A 22,345-nucleotide genomic window follows, 5' to 3' on the forward strand; every position below is an offset into this window, starting at 1 on the left:
GTGGTCATCCGCCAAGGGGTCCCAGACTGCGAGAGGGCACAGGCCGGGCTGAGGGACCCCCCTGAGTGCACAAATTTTTGTGCACTGGGCCTCTAGTTTAATATATAAAACAACATGAGTAACACATATGCAAGTATGGATGGCATCATAATAAAATGCTCAAATGAAATAGAACCCACTTATTTCTTTTCATCTCCACTACTATCATCCTTAATCAAATTTACTATGATCTCTTGCCTAGAATATTTTTAACAGTCTCTTAACTGATTACTTTATGCCCTTAAATTCAATTTCCATAAACAGGGTTATCCTTGATTAAAATCTTTCAATGCTTTCACACTCACTTTGATTAAAATCCATACTCCTTACCATCATCTACAAACCCTTGAATAGGCAGTCTCCTGTGTCTCTAATCTTATTCTACACCAGTCTCCTGCTCATTTATGCTTCATCACAGCAGCTTCCTTTGGTTTCTAGAACACATTACATTATTTTCTCTATCAGGTTATTTGCCTGGAATGTTCCTCTTTTCCTCTTCCCCTGGCTGGCTTCTTCTGGTCCTTCAAGTTTCCACTTAAATGTCACCTCCTCAGAAGCCTTCCTTGACCACACTATAAGGTGGCAGCCTCATTCCCCATCCCAGTTACTCTTTCATACCCCTCAGTTTATCTCACAGCTAAATGTTATTACTATCACTATTTAGCTTGTTTTTGTTCATTTACATGTTAATTATCTATTTCTCAAAAAGTAATCTTCATGAGGGCAGGGACCTGGTCCATCTTACTGCTGTAGACTAGTACCTAACTGTGCATATATAGCTGACTCCATTTAAAAACTAATCCTTCTGAACCCTTAACCCTATTCCCTTTCCCCTTGGGAACACTATGAATGTGTACAGAGACTCCAGGTTAATCGTGAATTACCATTATTCCTTCCTCCACCATTAGTCCTTCCTCCTAGGAAAGGTACCCTCAATGTTATCTTGCCCTGGGGCCAGAGCCCCCATTATCTGGTCCTTTTGTTCTCCTATATCACCTTGCATTCCTTTTGGAGTACTAGGTCCATTTCTTAGGAAGGTGTAGAACAGGTGGTCTGGGGGTGAATGGGGCAAGGATCCATGTTGTCCTGCACCCACCTAGGACTGTGTTTCTGTAAGCTCTCTATTAAAACTCTTTAAACTGACAAGCTAGACTTGTCTGCTTTGTTCTTTGGCCTCTCAAATCCTTTGGAATTTGGGGGCTGATTTGCATACACAGTCTTTTCACGAAACACTAACCCAGTTCACAGTATACAGACACTGATTATATAAATACTTTATTTTGATTCCCAACTGATTTTTTGTTTGTATTCTTAATTAGTTGAAAATCCAAATCTGAGAGATTGTCCACAATATCCAAGCTTGTTTGTATTCTCAATTAAGAACCTCTAAAGTTTCAACAGGCTTATAGATGAAGAAAGTCAAATAATGACCAAGTATGTTTAGCTTAAAATAAATCAGTGTTGATTCTCAAGAAAGCATTTTCAGAAAAATTAATAAATGAAAACCATATCAGATAATGATTAAACAAAGAAAAAATATAAATTTAATTGGAGACAATAGAATTGAAAGGAATATTTTACGTATGTTTGAATAAAGAAGGAATAAAAGAACAGTAATTAAAAATCATGAATCCAAGAATGTATGCATCCCTATGTTCATAGCAGCACAATTTACAATAGCTAAGATCTGGAAACAGCACAACTGCCCATTAGCAGATGAATGGATAAAAAAAGATGTGGTACATTTACACTATAGAATACTATGCAGCAGTAAAAAAGAAGGATCTCTTACCCTTTGAGACAGCATGGAGGGACCTGGAGAGTATTATGCTAAGTGAAATAAGTCAGTCAGAGAAAGACAAGTATCACATGATCTCACTCATATGTGGCATCTAATGAACAAAATAAACTGATGAACAAAATAGATCCAGAGACACAGAAGCATGGAACAGACTGTGGTATCTCAGAGAGAAGGTAGGGGTGGGTGGCTGGGTGGGAAAAGATCAACCAAAGAACTTGTATGCATATATGCATAACCCATGGACCCAGACAATAGGGTGGTGAAGGCCTGGAGCAGAGGGTGGGCTAGAAGGGGTCAATGGGAGGAAAAAGGGGACATATGTAATACTTTCAACAATAAAGATTTAATTAAAAAATCATTAATCCGAGAAAGCAAAGTAGGATGGAACAGGAACAAAAAGTAGAGGACTAAGAGAGGGGAGAGGGGAAAAAGAGAAGGAAATGGAGGGAGGGGGAAGGAAGAGAGGGAGAAAGGTATAGGGACAGAGGAAGAGAAAGAATCTTTTCCTCTGAGATAGCTTTGAGAAAAGATACTCTCCAAAATATTTCAGATATTCTGACTCATCCATGGAATAAATCCCATCTTCCTGGTTCTTATGAACTCACCTGGATAGGGGGCTCTTGAAATTTCTCTCATTACCACCCATGGTCCTTTTTTATCCTCCAAACGAGATATCATATCAGGTTTGGAAACTGTAAGCCCTGTTCAGAAAAAAAGGAATAGGATTTGATTGTGCCTATGAGAAGAACTATTGCCAAATTCAGTCTCAGCTCTTAATCTCCTGTGCAGAGTGGCTATTGTAGAAAGTTCTATAGATGTGCTATCCAATAACAATTGCCAATAGTTTCATGTAGCTATTTAAATTTGAATTAGTTAAAATTACATAAAATTTAAAATTTAGTTCTTCAATTGGACTAGTCACATTTCAAGTGCTCAAGTGGCTAGTGCTTGGCATATGGAAAGGACTGATGTGGGTCATTCCCACCAGTAGAACATTCTACTATATCAGTGATGGCGAACCTTTTGAGCTCGGCGTGTCAGCATTTTGAAAAACCCTAACTTAACTCTGGTGCTGTGTCACATATAGAAATTTTTTGATATTTGCAACCATAGTAAAACAAAGATTTATATTTTTGATATGTATTTTATATATTTAAATGCCATTTAACAAAGAAAAATCAACCAAAAAAATGAGTTCGCATGTCACCTCTGACAGGCGTGTCATAGGTTCACCATCACTGTACTATATAATGGGTGTCAGAGAATTACAAAGGTATTTCAAAGTTCAACACTATGACCCCAAGTTTGTTGGGATAACAGATCATGAGAATAATCTGTTTAGAAAGAAAAGGAACAAACAGATACTTATAAGAGTGACTAGAAAAAATTTTAGTTCTAAATCAGGAATTGTCAACAATCTCCAAGATTCCAATGAAATATGTATTTCTTACTCTGCAATGGGTAGGCCATTTAGTTAAGAGTGAGGAATAGCTAACTCCCAACAATATGCTCCTAAGATTATGAGATTTTAATGCCAAAATTCAGCAAACCTGGTCAAATGGGCAGATGCATATACTTACCCAGGGAGACAAGATTCCTATAATTCTCTAGCATCACATCCCTGTGCAGGCCCCTCTGTGTAGGGTCCATCAACCTCCATTCTTCCAATGTGAAGTCTATTGCCACATCTTTAAATGTCACTGATTCCTAAAGTAAATACATTGTGATCACCCAGGGACTATACAATAAGACCTGTTAGGCAGAATAATTCATACAGAAGTGAGGAAAAATTTCAGAAATCAGAATCACCAAATGACGATGGAAGTTAACCAGTTCAACCTTTAAAGGATGTATGAATCTCCCCAGTGATAAGAACTTAAAGTCCAAGAGGAAGCCCATTCTATTTTTAGTTTTATCTACTAGCAGGATTTTTTTTTTCAGACTAATTCAATCTGGATTTCTATAACTTCAAAAAAATTGGTCCTACTATATTATCTGGATTGACACAGCATGCTTTCCTCCTTCCCTAGGAAGTCTTTAAAATATTTGATAACAGCTACTAGTTTCTACCCAAAGCATCCTTTCTTCTTAAAAAGCCTGGCTTATGTATAATATCAACTCTTTTTCAGTTTCAATCTATAAAATATGGCTTATCAAAAGATACATTTTGTAATTCAGATGACAGAAAAAGATTATAAGCTCTCTCTTTGAAAAATAAGAAAAATCACAGAATTTTGTGGAACTTCTTTGGTCAGGATATGAAATATATATGCAACTGTGTAAAAAATAGAAGAACCAACCATAAAAAATTTTAATCTTACCTACTGGAAGGAGAAAATAGAGCAGGAAACTGGAATAAAAGCCAGACTCCAGTGAATATTTCTTGTTTTATAGATTTGACTTTTGAACCATGTGAATATCGATATATATAAAAGCCTAAGCAACCAGACGACCAGCCAGTAACTATGATGCACACTGATCACCAGGGGGCAGATGCTCAACACAGGAGCTGCCAAGTGACAGCAACTTTGCAGAGCGCCCTCTCGCACTTCAGGACCCCTTAGGGGATGTCAGACTGCCGGTTTCTGCCCAATCCCCGCAGGCCAGGCCGAGGGACCCCACCAGTGCACAAATCCATGCACTGGGCCTCTAGTAGTATTATAAAAGAAATACTTAAATGAAAAATAATCTATAAACCTATTTGCTCTAAAAGTAAACAAAATTTATAATAGTGTGGGAATATGGTACATTTCTATTGTGACATCTCACTTGAAAAAACTACTATTGTATAAGGCAAGTAATTTTCCAGGTGATTTCCTATGCCACATGATAAAATCATAGCAGAAAAAATTAAAGTTATATCTTGCTAATTCCCTCGGCATATGATCCCCAAATATATTTGTAATTCTCCCTATCACATTGTCCAAACAGTCTTAAAATCCAAGCAATATGGATGTACTATTTAAACATTTGCCACACTGGTTTTTTTGAAAAGTTGACATATTATTTTTAGATGTTTCCAACAACAAAAGCAATCCGTAAAAATTAAAAGAAAAATGAAACTAGCTGTTAGAATACACATTCATCAGAAAGACACTATTTTGAGTGGCGTTAAAACACAGTAATTTTTCTGGATATCCCTTCTGAGGTACACTCCAAAGGAGAAAAAAACTACAAATAACAAAAAACATGCTTCAGTAAGTAATCATGTTGGTGGTGGTAGTGACAGAAATGCTATTTTATAACTGTTGTTTGTATAGTGTTAGAGAAAGCAAATTAGTATACTGATGTCATTGAGAACTAATACATTTGGCATGGGAAAAGTAATATGTAAATGTAATATTGATGAAATTATATAAAAACTCTATAGATCCAAAACTGAATTGGAAATATAGTCTAAATTTATGAGATTTTATTTTTAAGGAAAACCGTATTTCCTAGCTTTGACCACTGAAAAGGCCTAGAAACAATAACCAATAAGATAGCATTATGCAAGCCAGACTGTGGCTTGTAATATTGCTTCCCACTAAAAGGAATCAGGGCCTGGAACTTTCTGTCATACTAAAAAGCAAGGAAGCTATCAAAGGCTTCTAGGATCATGTCTAGGACAGGAGGCAATTTGAAGAGGCTCCCATTGGCTAATGATGGGACAATCTGAGTATTAATGAGGATAATAACTGTAGTGGATTTCAAAAATATATGTTTAAATTCATAATTTCATAATAAAATTATAAAAATACTCATTGATCATTTTTGAGAGATGATTGGAAACTGGTAATTAAGAAGAAAGAATCAACCTTTCGTCCTTTTTCAATGCAAAATATATATACTTTGTGTAGTAATCAAGTGTGATCAAATAGTTGATTGGGGAGGTTTCTCTTTATGTAAGTACACTAGCTAGTACATGAAGAGGAACAAAAGAATTTGATCACCATTTTGCAATCTTTAATAAAGTAAAGGATCATAAGTGACTGCTGTAAAATTAATGAGATACTTCATTTTTATACCAAGTCATTGAAACATGAGTATTTTAAATTTACAAATATCTGTAAATGGACCAGTCACATTTCAGGTGCTCAACAGCCACATGTACATGTAGGTAGTATCTACAGTACTGAACAACGCAGCTCTAAAGTACAATGACAGTTTCTTCAATAAATGATAACAACGGGAAGACAAAGAGGGAGGGGGAAATCTCTAGATTAAAAGTGAACTAAGAGACAATATTAACTAATTATAACATAATAATCAACTCAATATTTGATAATATTAAGGCTGTTAGTTTTTTAGCTGTTGACTCTTGAACAACATGGGTTTGAACTACACAGGTTCACTTACACATGGATTTTTTCAAAAAATACATACAGCACTTTATTTTCTCTTCCTTATAATTTTCTTAACATTTTCTTTTATCTAGCTTACTTTATTTTAACAATACAATGTATAATATGTCTAACATATAACGTGTTAATTGATTGTGTTATCAGTAAGACTTCTGGTCAACAGTAGACTATTAGTAGTTAAATTTTTGGGGAGTCAAAAGTTATATGCAGATTTTTGACAGCACGTATGTTGATGCCCCTAAACCCTGCATTGTTAAAGAGTTAATTGTATACTTAACATTAAAAAATAATGTGTTATAGATTATATAATATCTTATATGTGCTTCAAAATAATTAGCGTTACAGGCAAAATAAGATTTTCCATGAATTGATAGTTGTTGAAGATGGCAATAGGTTCATCAAGATTCATCAAACTTGCCCTAACTGGTTTGGCTTAGTGGATAGAGCATCGGCCTGCGGACTGAAGGGTCCCAGGTTTGATTCCGGTCAAGGGCATGTACCTTGGTTGCCGGCTCATCCCCACTAGGGGGTGTACAGGAGGCAGGTGATCGATGTTTCTCTCTCATTGATGTTTCTAACTCTATCTATCATCGATGTTAACTCTATCTCTCTCCCTTCCTCTCTGTAAAAAATCAATAAAATATATTAAAAAAAAAAGATTCATCAAACTATACTCTCTACTTCTGTATAAGAATAGTGCATATTATTTGTCAGGTACTGATCTAAAGACTTTTTATGTAATGACTGAATCCTCAATAGGGAAAGTACTGTCATCTATAACAGTGGTCGGCAAACCGCAGCTCATGAGCCCTATGCGGCTCTTTGGCCCCTTGAGTGTGGCTCTTCCACAAAATACCACATGCAGGTACGCACGTACAGTGCGATTGAAACTTCGTGGCCCATGTGCAGAAGTCGGTTTTCGGCCTGGGCGAGTCTATTGAAAAAGTGGCGTTAGAATAAGTGGGGGGTGTCGGACAGTCAGGCGACGGGAGACGAAGCGCAGGCAGGCCGCAGGATATGCAGTGCGGGGGAGGCACGCGCGATTCATGCACAAGTTGAGTGAGCCAGTCAGTCAGCAGTCTCATTGTGCAGTGGTTAGTGCTAGTCGCGTCCACAAATTGCACGTGGGTGACAAAAGTACCTACTCGAAGCATAAAGTTACCTGTATTTTTCCAACCAGCTACAAATCCTACAGGGATTTTTGTCATCAATTTAAGAATTGTAATTCTTTTGTGTTGGTGGCTTTATTATTATAAAATGAAACATTTTTTTAGGTGCCCTGTTTGACAAGTATACAGGACACGTGTGGATGGGAGAGTTGGAAGGGGTTGACCTCAGCGAACATACCTCAATCAGATTGAGGACGTTTTTAGCAAAGGCCAGCTAAAGAGTACCCTAATTAAGTTAATAACAATGTACCTACCTATATAGTTTAAGTTTAAAAAATTTGGCTCTCCAAAGAAATTTCAATCGTTGTACTGTTGATATTTGGCTCTGTTGACTAATGAGTTTGCCGACCACTGATCTATAATAATAAAAGTGTAATATGCTAATTAGACCAAATGCCCTTCTGGATGACCTTCCAGACGAAGCCAAGGCTGCGAGGGAAGCCTGGGTCCCGGGTGCCAGTGTGGCAAATCTTTAAATAGTACATCCATGTATTTTTAAAATATATTTTATTGATTTTTTACAGAGAGGAAGCCAGTGCTGGCAGCTGGGGGAAGGAAGGTCTACTCTTGCATGAATTTCATGCATTGGGCCTCTGGTCTACAGATAAGGAAATTGAGGCATGGAGAGGGTAGGTACTTTGCCTAAGTTCACAAAGGAGGCAAAGTCTAGGTTCAAATCCAGGCAGTTTGGATCCAGAATTCAAGCTTGTTAATCACTATACTCAATGATCTAGTAAATTAAGAGCCCTTATTAACTGACTAATCAGGCAAAGATCTCAAATTACATAATATTTGGCCAAGGTCTGCTCTATATCAGAAGAAACACATTATCTCAGGGTGTTTTCTGTCACATAGATACATATGCCTATCAAACTGTTTAAACCTCTTATTGCACCTCAAAATTTACAAAGCATGTTTTATATAATTCTGCTAATAATAAAATATGGCTAATGTGGGAGATTACAGTTCATAAACTTTATTGCTAATCACTTCACACAAAAATTACAATAATGTTTTTAAAATTACAATAAATTTATTGGCTTGTTTTCTTTTCCAATCAAGAGCTAAGCCCCAGGAAAAATCCAAGAAGGCCTTCAGCTCTCACCTCTGGTTTACCTTGAGGTTCTCTGTAAGCAAGAAGTAAAGGGTAAGTCAAAGTTGTAAACTGCCTGCTTAAGAGTAGAAGATATGTCAAACACAAACAAAAGCCCTTTGGTAAATGCTGGAAGACTTACTGGCTTAAGATTTAAGGAAATCTATGTCTAATTATTAACTAATCACTATGTTAAACAGAGATTTCAGTGGCCATACATGATATAGAATACAATCTTCACTGAATTAGTTCAGGAAAGTTACTAAATAAACAAAATAGCAGCAGCAGCAACTACAACAAATTGCAACAACAAATCCTGGGGAGGGGAGAATCTGATTTCCAAAGTGGCCACATTGTATTATTTAAAATACTATATTTTCAACAAAAATTACAAGACACACAAAGAAAAAGAAAAGCATGGACCATAATAGTAAAAGAAAAAACACACACAGTCAATGGAAACTGTTGAGGAAGGCAAGAAGTTATACTTACTAAATAAAGACATTAAATCAGCATTATAAATATGTTAAAAAATGTAAAGTAAACTAGGTCTAAAAAATTAAAAGAAATTATGATATCTCATTTAATAGAAATTCTAGAGTTGAAAAATACAATAACTGAACTGAAATGAAAAATTCACTAGAAAGGTTCAGTGAAAGGAAACAGCAAACTTGAATCACACAATGGTCAGAACGTTTGTGTCTCCCAAAATTGATATGGTGAAATCCTATTGCCCAATGTAATGGTCTTAAGAGATGGTGCCTTTGGGAAGTGCTTAAGTCATGAAGGTAAGACTCTAATGAATGAGACTAGTGTCTTACAAAAGAAGAGACTCCAGAGAGACCCCTAGATCCATCTACCATGTAAGGATATGATGAGAAGTCTGTGACCTAGATGAGAGCCCCCCTCTGACCATGCTGGCACCCTGATTTTGAACTTCTAGTCTCCAGAACTGTGAGAAATAAATTTCATCCCACTGAGGAAACATGCACATGTCTTGCCTCCTGTCCTAGTCCCCGAGCCAGTAAAGGGGAGCCCACAGGGGCTGGCTGGGGAAGAAGAGGAGTTTGTTCTAGAAGGAACTGTCTAAGGGATCATACGGATTTCTAAACATGGAAAGGGAGAATAAATAACTTGTTGAAAAATCATTGTATATTTTCTCAGGTTTAATGAAAGAACAAAGCATGCATAATGGAACCCAACTCTTGGAAGATATCAAACACGAAAGTTTCAAGTCATTTCTTGTACAAAATAGCTGTCCAAATTAGCATACAACCATTTCAGTCTTTCTAAATAAAAGGTTTTTTTAATCTTCAAAAACTTTTTCTGTTGTTTATAAGCCATCCAGTCTGCTGTGTTTTGCTATGGAAGCCTGAACAGACGAAGATAATCAGGCAGAAAAAAATAATTGGTGAACCTGAAGAAAGATCAATTGAGATTATCCAGACTGAGTAACAGAGCAAAAAAGAATGAAAAAAATGAACAGAGATTTGTTGGGTCAACAAGAATACCAATATTGGGAGCCCAAGAAGGAGAGGAAAGAAAGAAGTGGGCAGAAAGAAAATTTGAAGAAATAATGGCCCAAAACTTCCTTAATTTGATGAAAAACATTAATTAACCTTCATATACAAGAATCTCAATGAACACCAAGTAGGACAAAATCAAAGAGGTCCATGCCTAGAAATATCATAATCAAATGGTAAAAGACGTAGAGAGAATCTTCAAAGCGAGAAGAGACTTCTAATGTACAAGGGATCCTCAATAGACTGTCAGCTAATTTCTCATCAGACACCATTGATGCTAGGAGGCAGTGGTATAACATCCAGAATGCTGAAAGAAAAAAATGTCAACAAAGAATTCTATATGCAGCAAAACTATCCTTAAAAATGATAAACAAAAACTGAGAGAATTCACTGCTAGCAGATCAGGCCTACAATAAATACTAAAGGGTGAAATGAAATGAAAGGACACTAGATAGTAACACAAACCTATATGAAGAAATAATACCAGTAACTAAAAAGATAAAAATATAAATATATTTTGGAGAGAATTCACGGCTAGCAGATCAGGCCTACAATAAATACTAAAGGGTATCCTTCAAGTGAAATGAAAGGACACTAGATAGTAACACAAACCTATATGAAGAAATAATACCAGTAACTAAAAAGATAAAAATATAAATATATTTTTGTAACTTTTTCTTTTGTTATTTAAAAGACAACTGCATAAAGTAATAATTATAAAATTGATGAAATTCTAATGTATAAAAGGTGTAATTTGTATGGCAATAATAACAGAGGAGGGAGAAGGGAATGGAGCTAAATTGGGACAAAGATTTATATACTATTAAAACTAAGTTAGCATTAATCTAAAATACATTGTTTTATGTCAAGATGTTAATTATAATCCTAAGGAAACAACTAAGGTAACTAAAAAGTATATTATGAAAGAAATGAAGGGTTTATCAAATGGGGTACTAGAAAATATCACAAAAAAAGCAGTAAAAGAGGAAGAAACAAATAAAAAAGACACAAGACATACAAAAACAAATAACAAGATGGAAGATATAGATTCTACCTTATCAGTTATTAAATTAAAAGTAAATAGATGGAAAAATTAAACCAAATGGAGAAATTGGCAGAAGGAACTTTTGTTAAAATGATACAAATATATGCTATCTACAGAAGACACTTTAAATACAAGAACACAAATAAATTTATTGTAAAAGGATGGGAAAAATATACTAAGTAAACAGTACAGAAAAGATAGCTAAATTGGCAATATTAATATCAGACAAAATAGACAAACATTTTTACTAGAAACAAAGAGAGATATTTCTAATGGTAAACTGGTTACTGTATCAATAAGACAAGTTTAAACATAGTTTCACATAACAAAAGAACCTCAAAATACAGGAAGCAAACATTTATGGAATTGAAAAGACAAAGACAATTATAGTTAAAGAGTTTAATGCCCCATTTTCAATAATGGATAGAACAACAATGCAGAGGATCAACAAGGAAAGAGATAACTTGAATAAAATACTATGAACAAGCTAGACATCCATAGAACACCGAGACACTTAACAACAGCAGAACATACATTCTTTGCAAGTGTACACGAATATTCTCCAGGACTATGGGAGGCCACAAAACAAGTTCTAATACATTTTGTGGAAAGAAGATACTGACCAAGAGGGGCTCCTGGTGGCTGAGAGGGAAAAAAAGTCACAAAAGAGCCTAGCAGTGTTTCTACACAGGGGCATTTCACACAAACTGCACTTCAGGGAGAAGCCTGCACTGAACTCCCTGCCTCTGCAATGAACTGCCTGAGGACACTGTGTTCCTGCCATCTGGGCCAGCCAGCCCTTGAAGGAGTTCCTGGGATCCAATTTCAACAACAAAAAAATTAGAATGAAGGCAAACAAATAGAGCACAGAAAGACAAAAGAGAAAATCAACAAATGCAAAATTTGGTTCTTTGAAAAGATTACAAAATGACAAACAGTTGGATTGACTGAGAAAGAAAAGAAGACTCAAATGACTGAAGTCAGACATGAAAAAGGAGACATTACTACTAACCTTACAGAAATAAAAGGATTATAAAGGACTAATATGAGCAACTATATGCCAACAAATTAGATAACCTGGATGAAAAAAAATGGACAGATTCCTAGTAAGATGCAAACTACCAAAACTGACTCAAGGCAAAGAAAATCTAAATAGGTATATAAATTAACTTCCCACAAATAAAAGCCCAGGTTCAAATGGCTTCACTGGTGAGAGCCACCAAACATTTTCAGAAGAATTAACAGAAATCCTTCACTAACTCTTCCAAAAAATAGAAGGAAACAATTCCCAACTCATTCTATGGTGCCAGTATTACCAAAGTAGACAAAGACATCACAAGAACACCGCAGACCAATATCTCTTATGAACATATACACAGAATTCTCAACAAAACACTAGCAAACTGAATCCAGAAACAAATAAAGCAATCATAAATACCATAGCCAAATTGGATTTGTCCAGGAATACAAAGTTAATTTACTATCTGAAAATCAATCAAGGTAATACACCATCCTATCTAATAATAGACAAAGATTCAAATTGACCGTACTTTCGCCACGCCCACCATTGGCTAATCAGAGCAATATGCAAATTAACCGCCAACAAAGATGGCGGTTAATTTGCATATGTAGGCACGAAGCAGCGGAGTGAGGGCTTGAAGGCAGCTCCGGCCGGAGCAAAGGCCTGGGTCCTGGGTGCTGGAGGAAAACCAGTGCTGGCAGCAAGGGGAAGGGAAGGCCTATTGCACGAATCTTTTCGTGCAACAGGCCTCTAGTATTAATATAATAAAGAACAGAAGTCACACTGCCAGAGACCAATTCCAGCATGTCATAATTTCAAGAGTTTCATCAAAAGGTTGATGAAACTTGGGGACTCAACAGGGTTGAGTCACACATGTAGTCACCTGTTGGGAATAGCTGAAGGCATTTCCCCAAACCTGAAAAGGGATTATTGCTTGGCTGCCAGACAGCTAAAAGGCATCTTAATCTACATGTTATTGCCTCCTACTGGCCAAACACCTGAACAGCCGAAGGTTAATTCCCCCATTCTGACAATGGACTCTGTACCAAACCCTGACCCTTTGAAGTGTATATCTCTGCCTAGCCTCAGGACAAGTTGTGTTAATAAAAAGCATGGGGTCCTGGGGACGACAAGAACCTAAGACCTTAGACCTTAGAATTTAGCTCCTTTAGCTAAGCTCCTCTGACCTCCAAAATGCCTTTCAAAATTATATTTCGTCTCCGGACTCTTTATTAGTCTCTGGACTCTTATTAAATCTACGCACAGCCTTTTCCAGATTCCTGAACCCTTCTTGATGCTGGGACAAGAACCCCAACATCACACAATCATCTTAACAGACTCAGAAAAAGTATTTGACAAAATCCAACAAACCAGAAATAGAAGCAAACTTTGTTAATATGATTAAGACCATCTATAAAAACCCAAGTCTAACATCATACTTTATGGTGAACAGCCATATACATTACTCCTGAGACCACAAAAACAAAGATGTCCTCTTTCCTCACTTCAACATTATATTGTAAGTTTTAGCAAGGGAAATTAGACAAGAAAAATAAATAAAAGGTATCCAGATTGGAGAGGAACAAATTTCTATTTGCAAATGACATCATCTCTATTTACAGATGACATTTTCTTGCATATGGAAAACCCTGAAGAATCCCCACACATACACATACACAAAAACCTGTAAGAACTAAAACTAGTTCAGCAAGGTTCAGGATACAAGATCAATATACTTAAGTCAATTATTTCTACACACTAGCAATGAACATTCAATAAAGAAATGAAGAAAAAAATCTATTTAAAGTAGCAACTAGCACCCAACCCCCACAAAAAAAACACACCAGGAATAAATTAACAAAAGATGTGTAAGACTTGTACACTGAAAAATACAAAACATCACTAAAAGAACCCCCCTCCCCACACACAAAATAAGAAGACATCCCATATACTATTGGAAAACTTAATATTGTTAAGATAGCAATATTCCCAAGACTGATCAACAGATTCAACACAAGCCCTATGAAAATTCTATCTGCTTTTTTTCCAGAAATAAATATTAAAAATTATTAAATAATTGGTTCTACTCAAATTATAATTAAAGCTAAGTTCAGTGCTTATAAGCAGAGTGCAGAATTTAAGGAAGAGCCAGAGAGAATTAATCTTCTGCCAGGGACTCCCTCTATCAGGAGAACAAAAAGAAACCGTATGATTTATTCACCATGTCAAAAATTATGGTATTTTCCTAAGGTTCATAATTCAAAATCTGAAATAACACGTAATTTATGTTAAAGTCTAAATTGTCATATGTTAAAGAACACTTTAAGAATCATTGGTCCAGTGATGTTTCAAAAAAAGTAATGTAAAGACTGAACCTCAGGATTTATTCTCTCATAAAAACAAAAAGGAAAACTTATTCTTACACAAAACATGTTTGGAATAAAATCAACTTTCAAAGTATAATTTTCAAAAACATCTATATATATAAAAGGCTAAGTGACTGACTGTCCCAACTGGCCAGCTGGTACATATGACCCGCACTGGCAATTAAAAATAAACATTGACTCTCGCATGCATGATAAATATAAAGCTCTCACTGGTGCCAATCGCACATGTGGTTCGATCTGTCATTGTCGATTGTGAATTTGGTTGTTTTTGTTGACATTCAACGTGATGAACTACATTATGATTTATTCATTGACTGTCCAACCAACTGGCAATTTAACAATAAACATTGACTCATGCATGCACGATACATACAAGGCTCTTGCTGGTGCCAATCACACGAGTGTTTTAATTTTATAATACTACTTAAATCAATTAAGAGAGGGCACAGGCCAGGCTGAGCATCTGCTCCCTCGCTTAGGCTTTTATATATAGAGATATTATATGTACTATTTTGACATGTAATTTTTTGCAGTAACATAATTACTGCATGAATCTTTCTTCTAATTAATTTCCTTTCAATGTGCACGAATCTGTACACCACGCCACTAGTAAAAACATAATTCTAAAAAAAAGAGAAAGGGGCTGAACTTCTCCTACATAAAATAAAAAACACACCATAATTCTCCTAAAAGTATAATCAACACATGTATGTCAAAGATGTACTAAGTCATTAATGAGATGTAAGCAAGCTTGACAAGCTGGCTTACAGCAGGTATAAGAAACAGATGCATAGACAGTGGGAAAAGAATGCTGAAGATTGCAAAATTAGATAGAAACCTGGTAAATGTCCAAAGGACAATAAAGCCATAACTTTTGGGATTATGTTTTCTCCTAGGTAGAAATAATTTGAAACTTTTCAATTTTCTACAAGTTAACATCTAACTTTAAGGGTCTGAATATTAATCAATAATAAATACTGAGTCAAACAACAAAACCTTCCCTGCTATGTCAGATGACCCTTAGGTAGGCTGGTCTAATATGACACTGAAAGGGCATATCTTTTGCCTTATTTCTAGGTTTTGGATAATCTATCTTAATACAATTTATTTATTTCTGATTCTGATATTTTTTTCTGGAAAAAGCAGGTAGATTCTATGTTCACAAATAAAGTAAACAACAAATATAATGAAATAAGAGTATCTAAACAAATTAAACTCATCTTAAGGATGGGAATATTCTTAAAAAATAGGAACTGATGTTGATGTATTCTTGATATTTTTAATGGTATTGGGTCTTGCAATGTGAAGCAAGAATCAGACCATGTGATATAGGACACTTAATTACCAATTATGGCTGCCACTACTGAGAGAAATGAGATTTGTCAAATTAATGCTACCAGCCCTAGGATTGCCACAGCTATCACTTAAGATGGTATTCATTGTGAATATGCAATGGACGGCGAACATTACAAGTTGGGGGCAGTAAAAGAGCATTCTCTTTATTTCCCTTACATACAATGGTAAGTATTACCTTTACCAATTCTGGTTCTTCTGCCTGAAGATGATCTTCACCTGGCTGGGAAACTTCAGGAGTCTGAGAGATACAGGGTAAGAACACTCAATGACAGGCTGCCTCGGACCTTCCTTAGAGCCTCAAAAAATACCCGCAGTCCACTGTGGATGTAGTATATAGGGGATGACCTCCTCTACTGTTTTATTTAGGGATGGCTGATATCAAGGTCCCAGAGTAACATCCAATCATAATCTCCTTTCACCTTAGTTGAGACTATAACAAATACACACACACACACACACACACTAGATTGAGAAAGATATAACTGCAGTGTTTAAAAGAGCCCTAGATACTACATAATTCACCTTTTTCATAAGGGATGAAATCTATTCCTCAGAAAGTATCTATCTTAGTCAAGAATAATATTCAAAATCTACCAACACCATCTGTTTTCTACAGTTGGATCATTGCAGTGTTAGGGAGGGCAGCATGTCTCGAACCTCAGGAAATATTTTCAGGGACCTCTCATAACATTGTTTTCTTCCAAACCTTAGAAACTCTCTCTCTCTACAAGAGCCTGATTTTATAGATGAAATGAAATTTTACTATACCTTCTAGTAGAGCTTATCAATTTTAGATTTTGTGTCATTTAAAAAAATATATGGGTAAAGGTATTTACTTAAATTTCATTCAGAAAAATGTTATCTTAGCTCTCCCCTCCCAAGTTGGTACAATGATGTGAACTTCAACCTCTGATAATTAGGGATGGGTTTGATCAGGCCAATACTAGACAGATACTTTGGGTCTACTAATTAAGTCTAACGTTTTTGTTTTTATTAATCTTTTCAAGGGTATGTTTTAAGGACTAGTTACATGTTATATATATGACTACAAAGAATAAAAGATCACTACTGCAGGTTATTATGGATCATACTATAAGAAATTCTATTTGTAGGCAGTACCTTTCTTCTGAATCTGCGTATTTCAAAAGTCACTGCTAAAACACAGCTTTCATCACATCAATACCCATCTCAAACACACCCATGCACACAGGCGCGTGCGCGCGCTCACCTCACACACACATACACACTTCAATATCTTCAGAGAAACATTAAAAGATTCAGCTTAAAAATTTCATTTCCACTCCTATCTTTCAATTTTCCATCTTGAATCACTAGCTCACCCACTGTTTCTCTGCCTCAGAGTCTTGCCCTAAACTTCTTTCTCACCTGAAGCACCTTCACAAATACTTTGGCAATTTAAACTCCTATTTGTAATTGAATACCAGTTTAAATCTATCCTCATGAGCTTTCTATGACCAATTTAGCCCATACTCAAGTCCCATTTCTTTCCTTACATAGTACTCATCATCTTTATCATATTGGTAAACAACTATTACTTACCTAAATAAATTATGTAACTATTTCTTTTGTGCCTTATCTCAATGAGACTGTATTCTCCCTATAGCCAAGCACTGTGTCTTAAACTACTTCTTCTCTCCATGTCATCTATTAAGCTTGATCACTTCTTAATGGGTAAAAAAGAGGAAATCATTGAGAGTGGGCACAAGGGGAATGCTTCCTATGAATTAAGAGATTGAGTGTGTGTGTGTACATTTATTTTTCCCCAAAATTTTCTAAATGAAATTTTCAATAGGAAAATATCCCATTTTACTACCCCTTAAATCACTGAAATTTCCTGGAAACAAAACACATTTAACATCATAAGTAAATTCCCAGACTGCCTATCATATCTAACAATAGCCTGATATTTTTTGAAAGATCTTGAAATTTGCTTCAGTATGTGTATTGAATCTTCCTATAGACTACAGCCTTTACTCATAAATCAAACAATTTGATTCAGTTACCAGGAGGAATGTGGACAAGGTAGAGAAGTCACAAGACTTCAGGAAAAGACGCCCTCAAACCCAGACAGCAGATCAGAAACAAAGGAAACCCAAACTTACCAGAGATCCAGCTGAAGAAATCATAGCAGCCATGATCTCTGCCTCTTTGTTCCTCTCCCTAGAAGGAGTGGAGTCCTACAGACATGTCTGAGAAAGAGAAATAAGCCATGAAAACCAGTCCGCCTTGGCAATCTCAGACCTACCATGTTGGAATCCTGACACGCAAGTAAGCATGACTTCCCTGAAGAACACAAGATTAACCCCCAAGATCAGAGAGAAAAAAATATTTTTTTCTCCTGAAGATCTTGAGATTTTTTAAATACTATTAAATGTAGTCACACATAGGAGGTCAAACATTGTACAAGAAGCTTTTAAAATACTTCTCATTTGATCTTCACATCAACCCAATGGGAATTATATATATATAGATGAGAAAACTGAGGATTAGAAAAATTAATTTACTTCTCCTAAGCCACCCAGGACTCCAAATCAATCTAATTCCAATGTCCACACCTTTTCCACTAAATCAGCTTGTTGTGATGTGAAAAGTTGATATGTGGAGCCCTTTGAAAATGGAGACAGAGCAACTACCTGGCACCTTTTTAAAAAAATATATCTTTATTGATTTCAGAGAGGAAGGGAGAGGGAAAGAGAGATAGAAACATCAATGATGAGACTGAATCATTGATTGCCTGCCTCCTGCATGTCCCCCACTGGGGATCAAGCCCGCAACTCAGGTATGTGCCCTTGACCGGAATCGAACCTGGGACCAGTCAATCCACAGGCTGATGCTCTATCCCCTGAGCCAAACCAGCTAGGGCTACCTGGCACCTCTTGTTCCTTGAACCTTAGGAATATTTGAACTAGGTAAAATAACCTTTGGACTGGGCCACAGCAACATTGTCTTACAAAACAATTGTTTGTAAATCCAACAGGAAAAGCAGACATCCTGATCAGAAGGTCTGATGATTCTTTCTAAAGATAGAATCAGTAAGGAACCAGGTGGAGCTAAAGAGGAACTCAGCTTGTTAGCAGCAGTTGCCTGGCCCCTCAATTAGAGACTCTGTCTGCTTTACCTGTCAAATCTGCTCCTGCCCTGAATGGGCACCTGGCTTCCCTAAGATTCAGTACTGAGCTTTTGCTCAATAAACATAGCAAATTTTAATCTAATCTGAAATGATATGACTATCTTCTGAAAAACAAGAATTATAATAAATAAAGCAAGGCTATTATAAATTCAAAGAACATCAGAGATACAGAGTATATTGAAACTTACACTCGTTACTTTCAAGCATTCATGCAGCATTTGCTAAAATTAATCATATATTACTGACCAAGGAATATCAATAAAAAAGAAGAAATTGAATACACTACATTCTCTAACCATGATGTGGTAGAATTACAAATGTAAATGGAAGTTTGAAGGGAGGAGGGAAAACCCCATATCACCTGGAAATTAAAATAAACCCTCCTGAATGGCTAGTAAGTCAGAGAGAGAACTTTGAGTTAGAAAATAAGAGTATTATAGATTTAAAATGCATGGATTGCTGCCAAAGCTTTAAAGAGAACAAATTTATATCCCTAAATACTTTCAAAGTAAAATTTTTAGAAATAATGAAAATATTAAACATTCAACTGGAGAGAAATAATTAACAAGCCATAAAGAAGAAACAATAAAGAAACTAACGAATAAGAAAAACAATCAAACAAAAACAGCTGTCAAAGGCAGGAGCTGATTCTCTAAATATTGAAATATACAAGCCACAGACCAGTCAAAAAGAAAAAAAATACCAATAAACCAAAAATAGAAACAAGAAGGGGACTATAACAGATAAAACGGCATAAAACATTATGCAAAAAAAAAAAAAATCCCAAAGAACAATTTTTGTTGAAAGTTTTCTAAAATGGACTCAAACAGCAAAAAACGTAAGTCGGCCAACATAGCAGAGACTGCTCATTGCCTTCCAACACCCAGTCTCCCTTTCTACTTGACAGAGGCTTGAAATCTCAGCGGGCCACAAGGTCACCCAGCTGGGGACGCTCCTCAGCCTCCTTGCAGGCAAGTTCGCCATGCCACTATACTTCAGCAAAGGGGATCGGAATAAAAGAGATGCTATGCAACCTCCAGGTCACACCTTCAAAAGGGAGCTGCTTGCCCTCCAGTCCTCTGTGTCCCTTCCCAATGGCCTGAAACACACAGTAGGAGAGTGATCCAGCTTCCACCATAGGGAGGACAACCCCTAGAGCGTGGTGGAGCAAAAAGACAGATAAACCTGGTTTCTAGATGAGCTTATGGACCAGAGCTGCCTCCCTGATCCACCCTCATCGCTGCCAGCACCTACCAACTCAGACTTTTACATGAGAAAGAAATTGTCTTTCTTGTCCAAACTACTTGGACAACTCTGTTAAAGCTGCAAGACTAAATCCCTAACCAACAGAGTGAATGATCATGAAATAAAAATTTAAAGGTATCAAGTAAACAGGAGAGAGAGAGAGCGAGAGAGAGAGAGAGAGAGCGAGAGCGCAGGGTTTAGTTATATCAAGAAAAACTGTGAATATCTTAAGAATGTAGAGTTTATTCCATGACACTAGGGGGTTTCACTAGACACAATGAAAAGATTCTGGTGGAAGAGAAAAAATAAGAAGTTGAGGGAGGAAAAACACAGTGTAGTGTGGAGGTAAGACTTGAATAAAGGAATCATTTGAGAGGAATCCTATATTGAAGCCTCAGGTTACCAATAAAAGGGGTTTTTCTCTATACCAGTGTTTCTCTACCTTTTTTCAGGTCATGATGCTTTTGTAGATCTAATGAAAATTATGACTTTTCTCCCAGAAAACTCCCACATATAATTAGAAGGTTCTTAAATCTGAGGACTGGAAAAGCTCATGAGGCATGTTCATTAAAAAGGAAATTATTTGGCTCCATCCCAGGTCTAAATCAGGACCTCTACTCTAGGTCTGAGGAACAGAAATTTACATTGTCAACCAGTACGTTGATAAATACTGTTCTAAAGATAACTCCTGAAACCCAAATCAAAGACCCTTCTTTACAAACTTGAAAATCCAACTGAAATGTTTTACCAAGAGGATTCTCCAGTCCAGGCACCGCTGGGCCCTGCCTTAGCTCCCTCAGCTGAGTTTCTGCTTCATGCTTGGAGTTTCTTGAACCACTCTCCATCTCACAGTGCAGCAGCAGTACCTGTGCCAAGTTTAAACACAATTTAAAACAATAATTGAAGGTGTTCTAACAAATATTAACAATGACTACATATCAACACCAGTAGATCTTAACTTTTGGGGGACCCATCTGAGAATCTGACCTTGTCCACAGAATAATGCTCATATTATTTCAGGCAGTTTGAAGCCCGACTGACCCCCAAGTTAAGAAGTCCAGTTTGATAAGATTGGAAAGGAAAAAAAAGGCTAAAAAATAACAAGTGAAAACTATTTTTTCCAAAACACTGCTTATGTGGCTTAAGATATTTTCAACTCCAAGGAATTACAGTAATGGTTTTCTGCACCTTTAAAACTTATTAAGAATGATCTGAGTCATCATTTCTTTTTAAATTTGTAAAGATTAATTTCTCCTTGGCAATATACCAGTAGATAATGCTAGTCTAATAACCAAACTACAACAAACGTGTTTTTAACAACCAAACTACAACAAACGTGTTTTTAATTTTACAATCAGAATAAACAATGGTATTTAAAATTTAATATATTCAGTTTAATCTCAATTGTGTAAAATAATATAGAAAAAGACTGCAAGTGAGTAAGCCAAACCCACTGAGATCTCTGAGACCTGGGCCTCTGATGTTTACTCTTCTATTTTTCCATACTTTCCAAGTAGACAATAAGAAGTATTTGTATATACATAGGAGTTTGGTACAGGAGTAAAATTCTAGAGTAGCTTGCACACCCCCAGCTTCTAATATTGTTTTGGCTACGGTGGAAATGTGATTATAAGCAGGTCACTTAAGCACAATGAATCAGACATCACCAAATGAGACTAACCAAAGAATGTTTCTACTTTTGCCTTTGACTTTGTGCAGAAGAAATCAGGCCAATATTCTCAGAGTCGTAATTTCCTGGCTAATTGTTTCTGGGCGTTGTGACTCGCCCACGCCGTCTTCCCAAGCACGGCAGAAGTATCAGACTTGGGAGCGACTTCACCTGCTGTGGCTCCTAAGCCAGGGCAGTTATTTAAAAATAAGGAGAACTTCAGCGTCATGGACCCGAGAAGCATTTCCCAACTAAAGCAATGTCACTGCCAGGTCGGGGAGAGATGGGCGACTTAAAGGCGGTGATGTGAAATGCCGTGAAATGAGCAGACAAGGAAAAGGTGGCTGGGTTGCCCACGGCAGGAGATCGCCCACCTGACAGGTCGCCCATCCTGCGGGGTCAGAAGCCAGGTCAGACTGCCCTCCGCAGCCGCACCCTCTTTCCCGGACGGCCCTTCTCGGCCCACGGAGGGGACCGCAGAAAGGGGAGGTGCGGCTAAGGGC

At 36.7% G+C, this 22,345-nt stretch overlaps 1 protein-coding gene across 3 annotated transcripts in view; it reads right to left on the reverse strand.

Annotated features, from left to right (window-relative positions):
• The window catches only part of LOC102252024 (zinc finger protein 286A), a 65,546-nt gene that overhangs the window by 5,296 nt on the left and 37,905 nt on the right, over positions 1-22,345 (reverse strand). Inside the window, exons 1-6 of one of the 3 annotated variants that reach the window (XM_005870210.2) lie at positions 22,217-22,339; positions 20,922-21,039; positions 17,901-17,987; positions 15,953-16,015; positions 3,421-3,547; positions 2,446-2,541 (exon numbers count right to left, since the gene is read on the reverse strand). In XM_005870210.2, coding sequence (XP_005870272.1) covers positions 2,446-2,541; positions 3,421-3,547; positions 15,953-16,015; positions 17,901-17,933 — 319 coding nt within the window. In that variant the 5' untranslated portion in view covers positions 17,934-17,987; positions 20,922-21,039; positions 22,217-22,339. Of the gene's footprint in view, positions 1-2,445; positions 2,542-3,420; positions 3,548-4,602; positions 4,609-15,952; positions 16,016-17,900; positions 17,988-18,353; positions 18,417-20,921; positions 21,040-22,216; positions 22,340-22,345 lie in introns of those variants that run through there. The other 2 variants (XM_014542892.1, XM_014542898.1) reach the window with 2 other exon arrangements.

This window comes from Myotis brandtii, unplaced genomic scaffold, assembly GCF_000412655.1.
Source record: "Myotis brandtii unplaced genomic scaffold, ASM41265v1 scaffold314, whole genome shotgun sequence".
Lineage (NCBI taxonomy): Eukaryota > Metazoa > Chordata > Mammalia > Chiroptera > Vespertilionidae > Myotis > Myotis brandtii.